This window comes from Trematomus bernacchii, unplaced genomic scaffold (assembly GCF_902827165.1).
Source record: "Trematomus bernacchii unplaced genomic scaffold, fTreBer1.1, whole genome shotgun sequence".
NCBI classification, from domain to species: Eukaryota; Metazoa; Chordata; class Actinopteri; order Perciformes; family Nototheniidae; genus Trematomus; species Trematomus bernacchii.
Window position 1 is genome coordinate 3,848,647 of NW_022987616.1, and position 12,993 is coordinate 3,861,639.

Consider the following 12,993-nt stretch of genomic DNA (forward strand, 5'->3'; position numbering starts at 1 on the left):
ATGTCATTGAGATTGAGGCTATTTACCCACTGAGGTGAAGAGCATTTGGACTTTAACGTCCAGATAGGATTTATTACTACTACCTACTTTCCAAGAAGTCCAAGTCATCCACTGAATAGAGCGATTGACTCCATCAGCACTGCAGGGAGTCTGAGTCACCAAACAACCTTCCAAGAAAAAGTAATTCCACAGAACAAAAAACCCAGAAACTGTAAAGGATTTTAACCCCAGTGCAAGATGTATTTTAGTGATTATAATTCATCGAAAAAAGTTAAGTCAGCAAAGCAGTTCAAATATGTTACCTTCTGATATCCTACTAAATACAATCTCTAAGTCTCTAGAATCAGAGGTGGGAGAAGTACTCAGATCTTGTACTTAAGTAAAAGTAGAAGTACCAGAGTGTAGAAATACTCTGTTACAAGTAAAAGTCCACCAATTAAAAGGTTACTCAATTAAAGGAATAAAAGTATTTGTCACGATCTGTCTGTGTTGTGTTTTGTCTTGTCTTTTTCTGTCTTTGGTTTCCTGTTTTATTTTGAAAAGTGTTGCCTGTTGCTTTCTGTCTGTTTTCCCTCCTACCTGATTACCCGATTGTGTTCACCTGGTGCCCCTGTGTTTTCTCCTCACTCCTCACCTGTGTCTTGTTTGTGTGATTAGTCTTGTGTGTATTTTAGTTCTGTTTTTTCTGTCTGTCATTGTTAGTTCCTTGTTTGTCTTTGACTATGTCACGGGGTAGTGTTCTGTTTTCTACTTTGTTACCTTGGATTAAGGAATTATCTTGGAAATCTGCATTTGGGTCCTGCCTGCTTCACTCAACCCTGACAGTATTAGCATCAAAATAAATGAAGTACTCATTATGCAAATTGACCCATTTTAGAATAATATAATTATATGATATGTTTTGAGTATAATTATTGATGCATTAAAGTGTTATCAAAGCTGGTGAAGATGCAGCAAGTTTTAAGACTGTGTATATTGCAGGGTGGCTTGTGAATTTACTCCAGGTGTAAAAAGTAGCATACTAAAGTACAAGTATCTCAAAATTGCACCTACGTAAATATACTTAGTTACATCCCACCTCTGGTTGGAATATGCAACTAACTGTTCAATGGGCTATTAACAAATCAAATAAAAACTTCTATAAGTGAATCACTAGCTAATCCATAAAAGAGTTCCTCTTCCATCCAAATGAACTGAATCAAAACTTAAGCAATTCAAACATTTATATGGTGGGGAAACAACAAGTTCATTGCAGAATAAAACATTCAGACAAGCCAAATGTTCACTAATAACATTTACAATGACATCATGGGCTGAACCTATTTTCTGCAGCGAAAATGGCTCATATTGAATGAAACGTGAAAAGTTGAGAAATAATATGAATAAGAACCTGGCAAATCAGTAGATGGCTCATATATTTGTTGTTGATTAAGTGTTTTGATATGGATCATTTCGCCGAACTTAGCTTGCTATAAAGATTTCTTTGAAATCAAAACAGAGGCTAGAGTGCATCCGTGTCCAGATAAGTTAACGCGTCGTTGGCCAAACCACCCCCCCCACTGACACGCTTTATAAGGAGCGGTTTGCGCTGGGAATGACAGCAGTTCATTATTAGGACGTCAGAGAGTTTAGGCACTGCGCCTCCAACCAACATGTCTACAGACTATTCCAATAACGCAGAGGAGAGCCCGGAGCCCCGCAAGGCAGAAGTTAAAGGTAGGCCGAGTTTTTACTCTGTTGAAGGACTAGGACTGACTTTACTAATGCATTGCTGACTGTTTTTCTGTTTCCTCCCCTTCAGGATGTATTCCCAGCTGGCTGCAGGGCACGCTGCTGCGCAATGGCCCCGGCATCTTCTCTCTGGGGGACACCAGCTACAGCCACTGGTTTGATGGGATGGCTATCATGAACAGTTTTGCCATTAAAGATGGTTCGTCTTACAATTATTTTGGTTTAACAGTGGTTATCTGTTGCTCCTTTTAATGCATGCTCAAAACCTGAACTCTCTCTTGCAGGTGAAGTGACCCACAGAAGCAGATTCCTGAGAGGGGACACCTACAAAGCTAACATGGCTGCCAACAGGATTGTTGTGTCTGAAATGGGAACCATGGCCTATCCAGACCCGAGCAAGAACTTCATTTTCAAGTGAGCATCCTCTTAAAATAAAATAATCGATTAGTACAATTTTAGTTTTTGACTTTATTTCTTTTTCTTGCTACCCCACTTCTACTGCTTCTGCTTTTCTGTAAACCAGGGCAAATAGTGTACCTTATACTGCATTTTCTTGATGACTCAATGAGTTTTAGTCTAGTAATATAGGTTAAAAATAGTTTTTGATCTTTATTGATCCCTTGGTAAAATCACAAGTTAAATGGCAGTATTTATATCCTTTCTACCAGCTGCAATATTGAAGTGATGAACGTGTTAATTGTTATAATCCAATAATATAGTATATATTATATATTATTAACGTTTTGACTTTATACTTGTAACATGTGGTATTAATACTTTTACTCAAGTATAACATCTGAGTTCTTCCATCTCATGGTAGCATCACAATAAATAGTCTTATTCTGTTTTGTATTTGTCATGCATTTAGCTACAGAGCCTTTAGAAACATCTGTAATACACTTACCTCACAGTGCTGTAAAGTAAGGCCATTTATAGAAGAGGTCCTAAAGGATATGTTAAATAAGGATATTCACACTTTGGAAAAAAAAACCTACTGTTCCCTTTCAGATTTTACATTTACATTTAGATGCAATTGAGTCACACATTTCTAGAATACAAGACTTTCAGTGTGAGAAAAGTAGGTCTTCTGCTTCTTCTACCACTTTCTAATATTCAGCATTTTTCTCCTTATATTCCAGGGCGATTACCTTTCTCAACCACACAGTGCCCGACTTCACTGACAATGGAGCAAGCAATTTCATTAAGTACGGAAATGACTTTTACGCCACCTCTGAAACCAACTACATCCGCAAGATTGACCCTGTGACACTGGAAACTTTGGATAAGGTAACGCCAACGATCACTATTAGCGCTCATCCACTTGCAAAGACTTGATTTCCGTGCTCATAAGTTACCAAACTCTTTCCACAGGTGGACTACTTGAAGTACCTGCCTGTAAACCTGGTGTCGTCCCATCCACACTACGACAAAGAGGGCAACACCTACAACATGGGAACCTCGATAGCAGAGAAGGGCAAGACCAAATACACGCTGTTCAAAGTCCCTGCTGTTACAGAGAAAGGTATATAAACTTCACGGCCTGCTCTACTTTGCCCTGACACCTCAGTGTTTATAAGCCATATCAGCTGCGGGATACTTTGAAAACAATTATGCAAATGAACGAGGATCAGATTAAGAACAGCCATTGTGAAATGTGTTGGGCTATTGGTTTCTGCATTGAATTGAAATTCTCATTTCACACATGTAAATGTGGGATGGCTTCTGTGTCTGCAGTTCCTCTGCATTTTTTGCCACTACACATTTCATTTTACATGCTGTTTTATGTTTTCTATTTTGCATATACATAGTTCTTCTACAAGTACATGCTCATAGTTGTTTAATAATAATAATACTTTTTCCCCCTGTTTATTTCATTTGAATAAACAGAACTCTAAGTGCTACAGAATAAAAATCTGAAAAAAACACAAGACAGACAGGGCAACAAATGACTAATTTGCCCCTAACTTCAGACAAGAACTCTTCAGAGAAGTGGGCCCCCGCTCTGAAGAGCTCCGAGGTGGTCTGCACGGTCCCCTGCCGCTCCCTGCTCACTCCCAGCTACTACCACAGCTTCGGCATGACGGACAACTACTTCATCTTCATCGAGCAGCCGTTTAAACTGGACATCCTCAAGATGGCCACTGCGTACATGAGGGGGGTCAACTGGGCCAGCTGCCTGAAGTTCTGCCCTGACGAGAGTGTAAGGGGTCCCTGTGATCTGTTATAGTTCTTTTTGGTCCTGTGAAACCCAGAAATGTTGAGTATATTTGTACCCGGTTAGCTGATTTTGTTTAATTTTGGGTTGAATTTAAAGCTTTATGGGACTCAAAACTGCCTTTTTTTTATACAAAAAATGTCAGAAATTGATTCAACATCCTCAATATTCCTCCAAAATTGTCCAAAAATCGGCCAAGCATTTTTTTTGCAATTGTCTGCATTTGCTAATTAGTGCAACTTATGCCAAGTGTGCAAATTGTCAAATGTATGCAAGTTAGCATCCGGCAGTTTTTTTGTGCTTGGGACCCGTACTATACATGTCTATCATAAAACTTTATGTACTCAACATTTCCTGGTTCATACTGCTGGCAAGTAGACCATAACTAAGTCAGTTAACATTACTGTGACTGTCTTTCTAAATGTTTCTTTCTTCCACAGACTCTCATCCATCTGATAGACAGAAAGACTTGCAAAGTACTCGAGACGAAGTACTACACCGGGGCGATGGTGGTCTACCATCACGTGAATGCTTTTGAGGACGACGGTCACGTGATTTTCGATGTGATCGCCTACAGTGACACCAGCCTTTACAACATGTTCTACCTGAGCAAGCTGAAGGAAGGGTTCCACGATGAGAGCTACTCCAAACCAAGCTACAAGCGATTTGTACTTCCCGTCCACTCAGACAAGGTGCGGAAACAAAGGTCTCAAATTGACTGCATCCTGACATTTTGAGAAGATGTTCTGCAACCCTGGATTCTTTTGTGTTTGTAGGGTGTGGCAGTTGGAGAGGACCTGGTGAAACTCAAGTACACGACTGCCAGTGCTGTGAAGGAGAAGGAAGGCAAACTAATGTGCCAGGCAGAAGTGTTCTGTGCAGGTAAACCACTCAAACAGACCCCTAAATTAAGTCATTATTGCTCATTTGGTCTTTAAAAGAAATGCATTTGCTCATATAAATACAACATTTCCCATCAGGCTTTGAATTGCCAAGAATTAATTATGATTTCAACGGCAAGAAGCACCGGTTTGTCTACGGGAACTGTGTGGAGGAGTCGGCGCTGGCTAAAGAGGTAAAACATTTTGTTTTTATTTGTATCCATCTTTCGGATTTCTCACAGTCCCATAATTGTTGTGTACCAAGAGAGACCCATAACTTGCAGACTCTCATAAAAACTGAGATTTTAAAGGCTGGGATATTGGGAAACACATTGTTTCTGGCAGAATTGTTTTTGCAGCATTAGGAAGCAAATTGCAGAACTGAGAATTAGCAGTTGGCACATCAGGAGACAAAAACAATGACCCAACCACCTTATGGCTCTGGCTCTAATACCCACAAATACCAGAAACAATGAGAAGCAGGAACAAACTCGGTGAGGCTTTGAAGTATTCAGTAACAAAGCTTCCCTTGCGTGTCACCGCACGCCAAGAATCCACATTTTAGTGGAGGAACAAGAGGAAAGAACAAAAAAAACATCCTGTGTCTGACAATTAGACATTCTTTGTTTATTCCCACTTGACACATCATACCAACAACATAAGGGAGTTTGGGCTTTTCTTTGAATATAATGACGTTTGTAATATGGAATAAAAAGCAGGACAAACAAAAGGAGTTTTAAATGGTGAGGGAAAAATATAGCACAATAGGGAACCTCTTTTTGGGGGGGAAATAAGTGGCTCATTTGAGAGGTCAAGTAGGGTGATCTTAGTAAAATAATAACAACATTATATACGCAAACAGGGAGGCAGTCATTTCCATTGAGCCTTTATCTATTGAATGTTACCTTGTCAGCGTCATACAACCTTATTTCAACAGCATTATATGCATTCATTGGATCTCTTCCACTGCCAGCTGAATAGAAAAGTTGGGTGAAGTCTAAGTTGTGGGATTTCTACATCATAAAAAAAGATTATCTGACTCAATCAATTACCAGTCATAAATCCAGATTAAGTGCTAGAATCTGCAAGGACATCATGATGGTAAAATGCTTAATGCTTACTTAATGCTATATCTGCTCAGTGTCTGGGCCCCTATGCTTCAGTCTAGTTTACAAATGAATAACTATATTGCAAGTACGTATATGGCGTGGAGTTGGGGCAAAGTACTGCACAGGCATGCTGCTTGTCTAAAAGATTAGCTCTTTATGACCGCTTTTCTGGATGTAAGGCAGTGATACCCAAATGTGGCTGACAGAGTTTTTCTAAAACACAATGATATAAATTGATTCACGAAGGGAATATCTCCTAATATAAATATTCCTTTTAAAAAAAGTGTGTTTAACAAACAAAAAAAACCTACCCAAAGCCTGACCTGTGCCCCTGGTTTTCTTAATTAAGTGGCCAGTGGCCGACTGTCATTTTGCAAAAGAATATTAAATTATTAAAAAAATAGTAATATAATTAACATTAACAGGCTTTTTAAGTATCTGCTTGTAAACATTTGTGATTTCCCTTTTAACCTAGCTCCGAACTGTGTTTTTTGGTTGTGTTTTTTTATGATTTAAACTGCAAATAATTGCTGTTTACAACCTTTCAGAAGGAGTTATCAGTGCTAGTTTGTAATGATTTGTCATGAACTGTTTTTACAGCATGTTTTAATGATTTTCTTCATAACTTATCCATTTCCTGTAGATTGCGAAGTTTGACACAGAGACCAAGGAGAGGATTTTCTGGAGCGAGGAGAACTGCCTGCCTTCAGAGCCGGTGTTCATCCCCAGACCAAATGCAGAGTCAGAGGACGATGGTAATATACACTGTGTGATGTGCATTTACAATGATTTCTTTTTGTAAAGAAAAAGTACATTTGGAAAACTGCCGTCATTTGATTCCTTAGATTTTCATTCTAACAGTATTCTCTACCTTTTTTAATTGCAGGTGTGGTGTTGGTGTCAGTCATCAACAGAAACCCAGGCCAGTTGTGTTTCATCCTGTTTCTGGATGGCAAAACATTTAAAGAGGTAGCTCGAGCATACGTGGACGCTAAGCTCCCAAAGGATATGCATGGCTTTTTCATCCCGCAAGAAACTTAGTCAGTTAAACTGTGCTGCATGGCACAGCGATCGGTTTGAACAATGAAACTCACTCTGATGAATAATGCTTCCAGACAAAAGCTTGACGAAGATGCTTTCATGGACTAACTCATCTATGTAAGATTATAGGGATTGTATCAAAACAAAGTTCCTATTGGTATGTTTATTTAAAAAGGTGTGGATTTCTTAATGGTGTGTCAATCAAAATGCCATTTAAGCTTGTACATAGGCCCTATCACTGTTTATTATGTAGTCCATATTACTCTATTGCACTGCTTTGACAATCATTGTACTATTGCTCATCATTTTTTAATAAAAAAGACTCTATTCTACAAGTTAAGAGATGTGCTTTCATTCTACAGTTACACTCCTAGATGTACAGTCACATGGTGAAAGTGAGAAATCACAGGTTATCTTGGTCTGTACATGTTATCATGTGTTGGCAAAGCCCCTGAGAAAATATATTCACAATCAGCTAGTATCATGAAAACTAATCTGGTCATTTAAACAAAGTAAGCTGTAAGCTGTAACCTGGTATATTAAGATAAAAGATTTTAAAAAGTAGGTTGCTTTTCTGTGTCTGGGTTGTAGGTCTAAGGTTGACCACTAGAGAGCAACAATACCCATGTTTCTCCTTTTATTCTTAGATGGGACAACATTAAAAAAATACATCTGGACACTATGTTTCCACCGGTAACATTTAATTGCATGTCAAAACTAATTTAGTGGACAAATGTGCAACATTGTACAGCAATGTCTTTGACAATGCCATACCATAACCCCCTGAAAGAGCATTAAAGAAAATACATGATCACTACACTGCAAATTACTGTTCATTAACAAAAGTAGAAAATGCCCAATCCTCCTTCAAGTCATTTATTTTCTTATAAGTTGATGTCGTAAAGAGGCTAAGACAAACAAGTAATGACTTCAGTTTTTAAAAAGGTAATGAAGACAGACATTCTTGGAGTGCATTTCCACAGATGTGATAATCAGAAAAAGGCAGTGTATTGCAGCTACTATTATAGTATTGAGGGGTGGTTTAAAAGGAAGGTTGGTAAATGTAAAATTCATAGGTAGTCTGACGAATCACGGCTTTAAGCATTCTAAAAAAACTCCCATAAACCGGGGAAATTCATACATCCAATAAACAATTATATGCTACATTATAAAAACACACAAGTGTATTGGAGTGCAATCCATGTTCTTTTGTTCAAGCTGCAAATACGTTCTTGATCTCTATATCTACCCTAAACAAAGTCCAATTGTAAAGACAGACAGACTATCCCTTTTAAAATGCTCAATGGTAGTGTTTAAACTTGTAAATCACATTATATGGACACATTTTGTACGTATAAAAACTTAACACCCTGTTTTTAATAAGATAACTCCTGCATCTATTGCATCACATACAAGGCTGAAGACTTCTTCATAGACCATCTACAGGCGATGAGAGCGTGGATATTTCATCAAAATGTCCTGTGTTTTGTCCTGATTTGGACTGACTTTGACTGACCATTTTATGTTTTATTGAAAGTGCCAGATTGCAGCATTATTGACATACACATATTTCAAATTGAATCAGTTGTATCTGAGATTTCAAATATTTTTAATGAAACTGGAACACACCCAACTGCTCAATGGAGCTGTGGTTGCCATAGCAATGACTTCCTGATTGTGGGATGGTGGCAGTAGGATTTTGTGTTTGTTCAAAGTCATTAGATGCAACCAGCCAATGAGAGGCCTAGCATTCAGGGATCAGGTCAACGAAAAGAGGCGGTGGTTTGAGTCCATGAATGTGAGTTTAGCTGCCCTCAGCTTTCGCCTCCTCTTCTTTAGCTGCAGAGTCCTGGCTGTCCTTATTGTTTTCTCCCTCATCACCTGACAGAAGGACAAAGAGGGACAGTTACTTTAAGGTTATATTTGTGAATAGGGTGGGGTGAAACAGCAGAAACTACACACTAAGGTAGAAGGATCAACTCAAAACAGCTAATTAAAAAAAAATAAAGATGAAAAGGGAATTTTAAATGTTTTTTCACAGGAGGTGCCACCTTTTCTAGATGATACATTTAAACAATATGCTTCCAAATTAGGTGTAATCTCACAAATTGTGAAGGTCAAACATCTAAGTGAAATAACAATAATACAAAAATATGTTAGAGTAGAGGGAGTTTCATTTTTACTATGATGTTTCTCCCTTGGTGGTGAATGAGAACATTTATTTGTAATGTTACAGTACCAAGCATTGCAATAAATAGCCATTATAAAGCCATTATGCACAGATATTATGTCTCAGGATGTGTCACCCCCTTGTGGTAGAATACTGACACTGCATACACTTGATAGATGCAATTAAAACACTTTTTAAAACCTATTTAATTGTGAAACGTGGCCTATGCTAACATATGTCATACATCTCAAGGCCCCTTCATTGCTAATTTTCATATATCCACCATGATGCCCTCAGACTTTTCCTCACTTTTCATCACCTGAATGCCCCACCCATCGACACACCTGTTTTCCCTCACCTGCATCTCATTCCCTCATCACTCCCTCCCTACACATACCTCTCCACTTCCTTTATTCCCCTCAGATCCCCACAGGGATGTTTCTCACCTGACTTGTCGATGTTGAGCTGTGCCAGACTCTGTGACAGGTCAGCGGGGCCCTCAGCCCCAGAGGTTGCTGGGATAATATGGATGGCGTTCCTGCGGCCAGTTCGTCGAGAGGCGATGAAGTCATCATAACTCGCCTCCTCATCCGTCATCGCTAACACACCTCACCATAGCAGGGCCTGGCAGGTACAAATGACACATTTTTTGTTGACATGAAGAAAGTGACACAGGGGGTTACCGATGCACTCAGTCAAAACACCCCCCCCCCCCCCCCCCCCCCCCCCTACTATTTTATGACCTCAACCATGATTAATCTATTCTAATATGAGTGAAGCAACACCAAATACACAGAGGACATACATTCTGCAGATGGAATGGAACAACAAATGATGGTGCTTTTCCAAAAATACACAATTAAAGGGGTAATTACGGCACAAGGGAGGAGAGGACTGTATTCAAATGTCATTCCGCTTGTAGTAGGCATGGTGCATGATGGGAGCTGTGTTGCTGCAGAGATTTAGGTTAAACCCCTCTGTTGACATTATTACAATCTTTATCAATCTGCCTGTGTGAAGCTGGCCTTCAGCTTCCCTCCATTTTCACTCATTAAAATCTGTCAGTCTGAGTTTTTACCATTCATTTCTCAACATATGCACTTGTAAAACTCCAAACAAAAGCATTATTTTCTGCACTTTGTATCCCCTTGGACATACAAAGGGTTGTTTGATTTGTTTTTAATGACCTCAGCTCCCACATCCATTTGTGGCTATTTCCAGAGCCGAGCAGGCTGCTATTGACCGTGGCTATTTTTGGAAACCTCCTATGTCATCATCTGAGCACGCTCCCACCCGGCTGTCATTCCCAAAATGGGGTCAAGACTGCAAAGAACCAACAGATGTTGTTTGTGTACAATTGTCAGCCTCAACATGTTGAAGCAAGAGACACAGCATGCCTGTTCCTCAATATAAGAACTCAATTAGCGTTTTATCTTAAAGGCAAACGTTTGAACTGAGTGATGATAATGGTGTGCGGGATTTAGCAAGAAGATCCACAAGATGAAGACTTTATATAACCTCACCTTTAAGAACAATCTATAATGAAATTGATTAAAAGTCTCAAAGTCTTAGACACTATCAAACAAGATGCACAATACTTATCAATAGCTTCAGAACACAAAGCTTAATGTTGAAATACAAAATATGTCAACAGAAAAATATATTTTTGATAAATATCATCATTACTAATTGTATAGGTCATCTGTTAGTGTACTGCCTGTAATGTAGATATTTGAACTGAAGTAGTAATACTATTTGAAGCTAAAAGTGGCAGCACATTCTTGGCCTGTGTTTCCTTTGGTCATATTCTATGAAATATTAATCTACAGTTTACATAATTGAATCATGCTGTTGCACCCAAGGTCTGCGTGTGAGTCATTCTTATCAGGTTGTCCTTAGAACTTTGCTCCCAATTGAGAGCCTGAACAATACATTCTCCAAACAAATGTTACTGAATAATGCAGGAAGTCAGCATGCTCTGTCCTCTTGGTAAAAGCAAGCCCTTGCCACGTAATGTCATTAGACCATTGAGAAAACTTTATTTTACTATGGTTTAAAAATAATTAATGTCTGCACATGTTTATCATCTATTATGGGCTAAATAGGATAGCCTGTGGTCGTGCGTAATTGGGTTTTCCAATAAATCATTGCATTGTTGACACAGTAAAACATAACCTTTGCATAAAAACATTAATGGTGCAGGAAGATCGACATGTTCCATTATAAATCCACAGCCATATGTCTTTCTCTGATGACAAAGACTTCCATAGAGCTCTGCCAGTGCCAGTAAACGCATCATGCATATATTAAGTTCACATTAAATTACGATGCCAGGCATGCAAACACTGTTCCTAAAAAATGTAATCCTTATTATTAATATTATTATCTGCAGTGTACCTGTTTGGGTTAAAAGGCTTCCCAATATTCGCAAGGGTCAATCACATCAATTGTTATGCCACTCCGGTATTCCCCATGTTCAGTGAAAGAGGATTTACCAACGTCAAATCAATACCAGAATACAACTGCTTCCGGATAGAATTTCAAAATAAAACCCTTGTTTTTTTTAACCATGTGCAACCAGGAGTAAAACAGTATTTAACAGTCAGGGCTTGAAAACAACTTTTTGCAGCACCTCTTAGGGTATTACTGATTATTTAAAATGGGTTATTACTTGCATATGTTCAACACTTTGCAATTTACTGGTTGAACAAAGGACCTAGGCTAATTTAGAAGGCTATTTTTGTTTATTCAGCTGAACCCCGAATTGTCACTACCCAAACAATTTTGAATGAAAGTGAAAAGGTCAGATGACAGATGAACAAGGCAGGTGTAGGTGTGTGTGTGTGTGTGTGTGTGTGTGTGTGTGTGTGTGTGTGTGTGTGTGTGTGTGTGTGTGTGTGTGTGTGTGTGTGTGTGTGTGTGTGTGTGTGTGTGTGTGTGTGTGTGTGTGTGTGTGTGTGTGTGTGTGTGTGTGTGTGTGTGTGTGTGTGTGTGTGTGTGTGTGTGTGTGTGTGTGTGTGTGTGTGTGTGTGTGTGTGTGTGTGTGTGTGTGTGTGTGTGTGTGAGGGATGGCACAGAGTCAGCGTTTGAGAACAGTGATCGTGTTGTGATGAAAGCAGAAAGGCTTTCATCACAAACACTTTGACTGTGGTCTCATAGCATCTGGCTGTGAATTGCTCCATTCAAATTAGATATGTGCTCAATATGCCAAACTGGGAACTTCCGAGTGCTCTGGGCAAGTGTTCGAGCCAAATAGAAGCCACAAGGGGATACAATTGTTTTATTGTTTAAGGAGCTATGATCGTAGTTATCTTCAAATGAGGTCTGTCACAGGACAAGGTTAAAATATAAAATAAACCAAACTACCAATTGGCCTTATTTTATAGACCACATTGTATTGGTGTGGTGTGTAGCAAAAATGTATAACAATTTGCGTAATACTTCCATATCAGGTAGATTTATATTTGTCTGTTTCATTAAGAAAATCATTAATACACATATTTCTATCTTAGTCTGTGTGTTCATACTTATCTTTCTATTCATTACATTGCTGTTAGCTTATTATTGTTCGAACCGTGCAATAAACTAGATATAATCAAAATGAGAAAGGTTTCCTTATGTCAAAATTGCAAACTTGGTTTATTTAAATACATTATTTGGGAAGGATGATGATGGGAACAGGAGAACAGCATGGATGTAGAAAAAGAAGAACAGCGGTTTCCTCCATAATACATCTATGGCTGCCTTCCACACCCATCGCTGTTTAAAGGGACATGCAGTAACAACCAATGAAATGGTCGGATGTTGGCTCATGAAGACAAATGAGTTGCTATTGGTAGCCAAAGA

The 12,993-nt window shown here is 38.8% G+C and overlaps 2 protein-coding genes across 2 annotated transcripts; one reads left to right on the forward strand and one right to left on the reverse strand.

The window, feature by feature from the left end:
• The first annotated feature begins 1,621 nt into the window (after positions 1 to 1,621).
• Positions 1,622 to 7,317, forward strand: bco1 (beta-carotene oxygenase 1). Its single transcript, XM_034132253.1, has 11 exons — positions 1,622 to 1,716; positions 1,802 to 1,930; positions 2,016 to 2,145; positions 2,871 to 3,018; positions 3,103 to 3,253; positions 3,702 to 3,931; positions 4,387 to 4,638; positions 4,723 to 4,828; positions 4,927 to 5,021; positions 6,580 to 6,691; positions 6,823 to 7,317. The coding sequence occupies exons 1-11, from the start codon at positions 1,653 to 1,655 to the stop codon at positions 6,975 to 6,977; spliced, it is 1,572 nt and encodes a 523-aa protein (XP_033988144.1). The 5' UTR covers positions 1,622 to 1,652; the 3' UTR covers positions 6,978 to 7,317.
• A 522-nt stretch (positions 7,318 to 7,839) lies between these two features.
• On the reverse strand, positions 7,840 to 11,632 carry pkia (cAMP-dependent protein kinase inhibitor alpha). The gene is made up of 3 exons (XM_034132495.1): positions 11,545 to 11,632; positions 9,594 to 9,771; positions 7,840 to 8,858 (listed from the first exon to the last, which is right to left on the reverse strand). The coding sequence occupies exons 2-3, from the start codon at positions 9,742 to 9,744 to the stop codon at positions 8,782 to 8,784; spliced, it is 228 nt and encodes a 75-aa protein (XP_033988386.1). The 5' UTR covers positions 9,745 to 9,771; positions 11,545 to 11,632; the 3' UTR covers positions 7,840 to 8,781.
• Positions 11,633 to 12,993: the final 1,361 nt, after the last annotated feature.

Coding starts and splice junctions, on each gene's coding strand:
- pkia (XM_034132495.1), bottom strand. CDS start 9,744: ATGACGGATGAGGAGGCGAGTTATGATGACTTCATCGCCTCTCGACGA. Junction 8,859..9,593: donor GCTCAACATCGACAAGTCAG/GTGAGAAACATC, acceptor TCCTTCTGTCAG/GTGATGAGGGAGAAAACAAT.
- bco1 (XM_034132253.1), top strand. CDS start 1,653: ATGTCTACAGACTATTCCAATAACGCAGAGGAGAGCCCGGAGCCCCGC. Junction 1,931..2,015: donor CAGTTTTGCCATTAAAGATG/GTTCGTCTTACA, acceptor TCTCTCTTGCAG/GTGAAGTGACCCACAGAAGC. Junction 3,932..4,386: donor AGTTCTGCCCTGACGAGAGT/GTAAGGGGTCCC, acceptor TTTCTTCCACAG/ACTCTCATCCATCTGATAGA.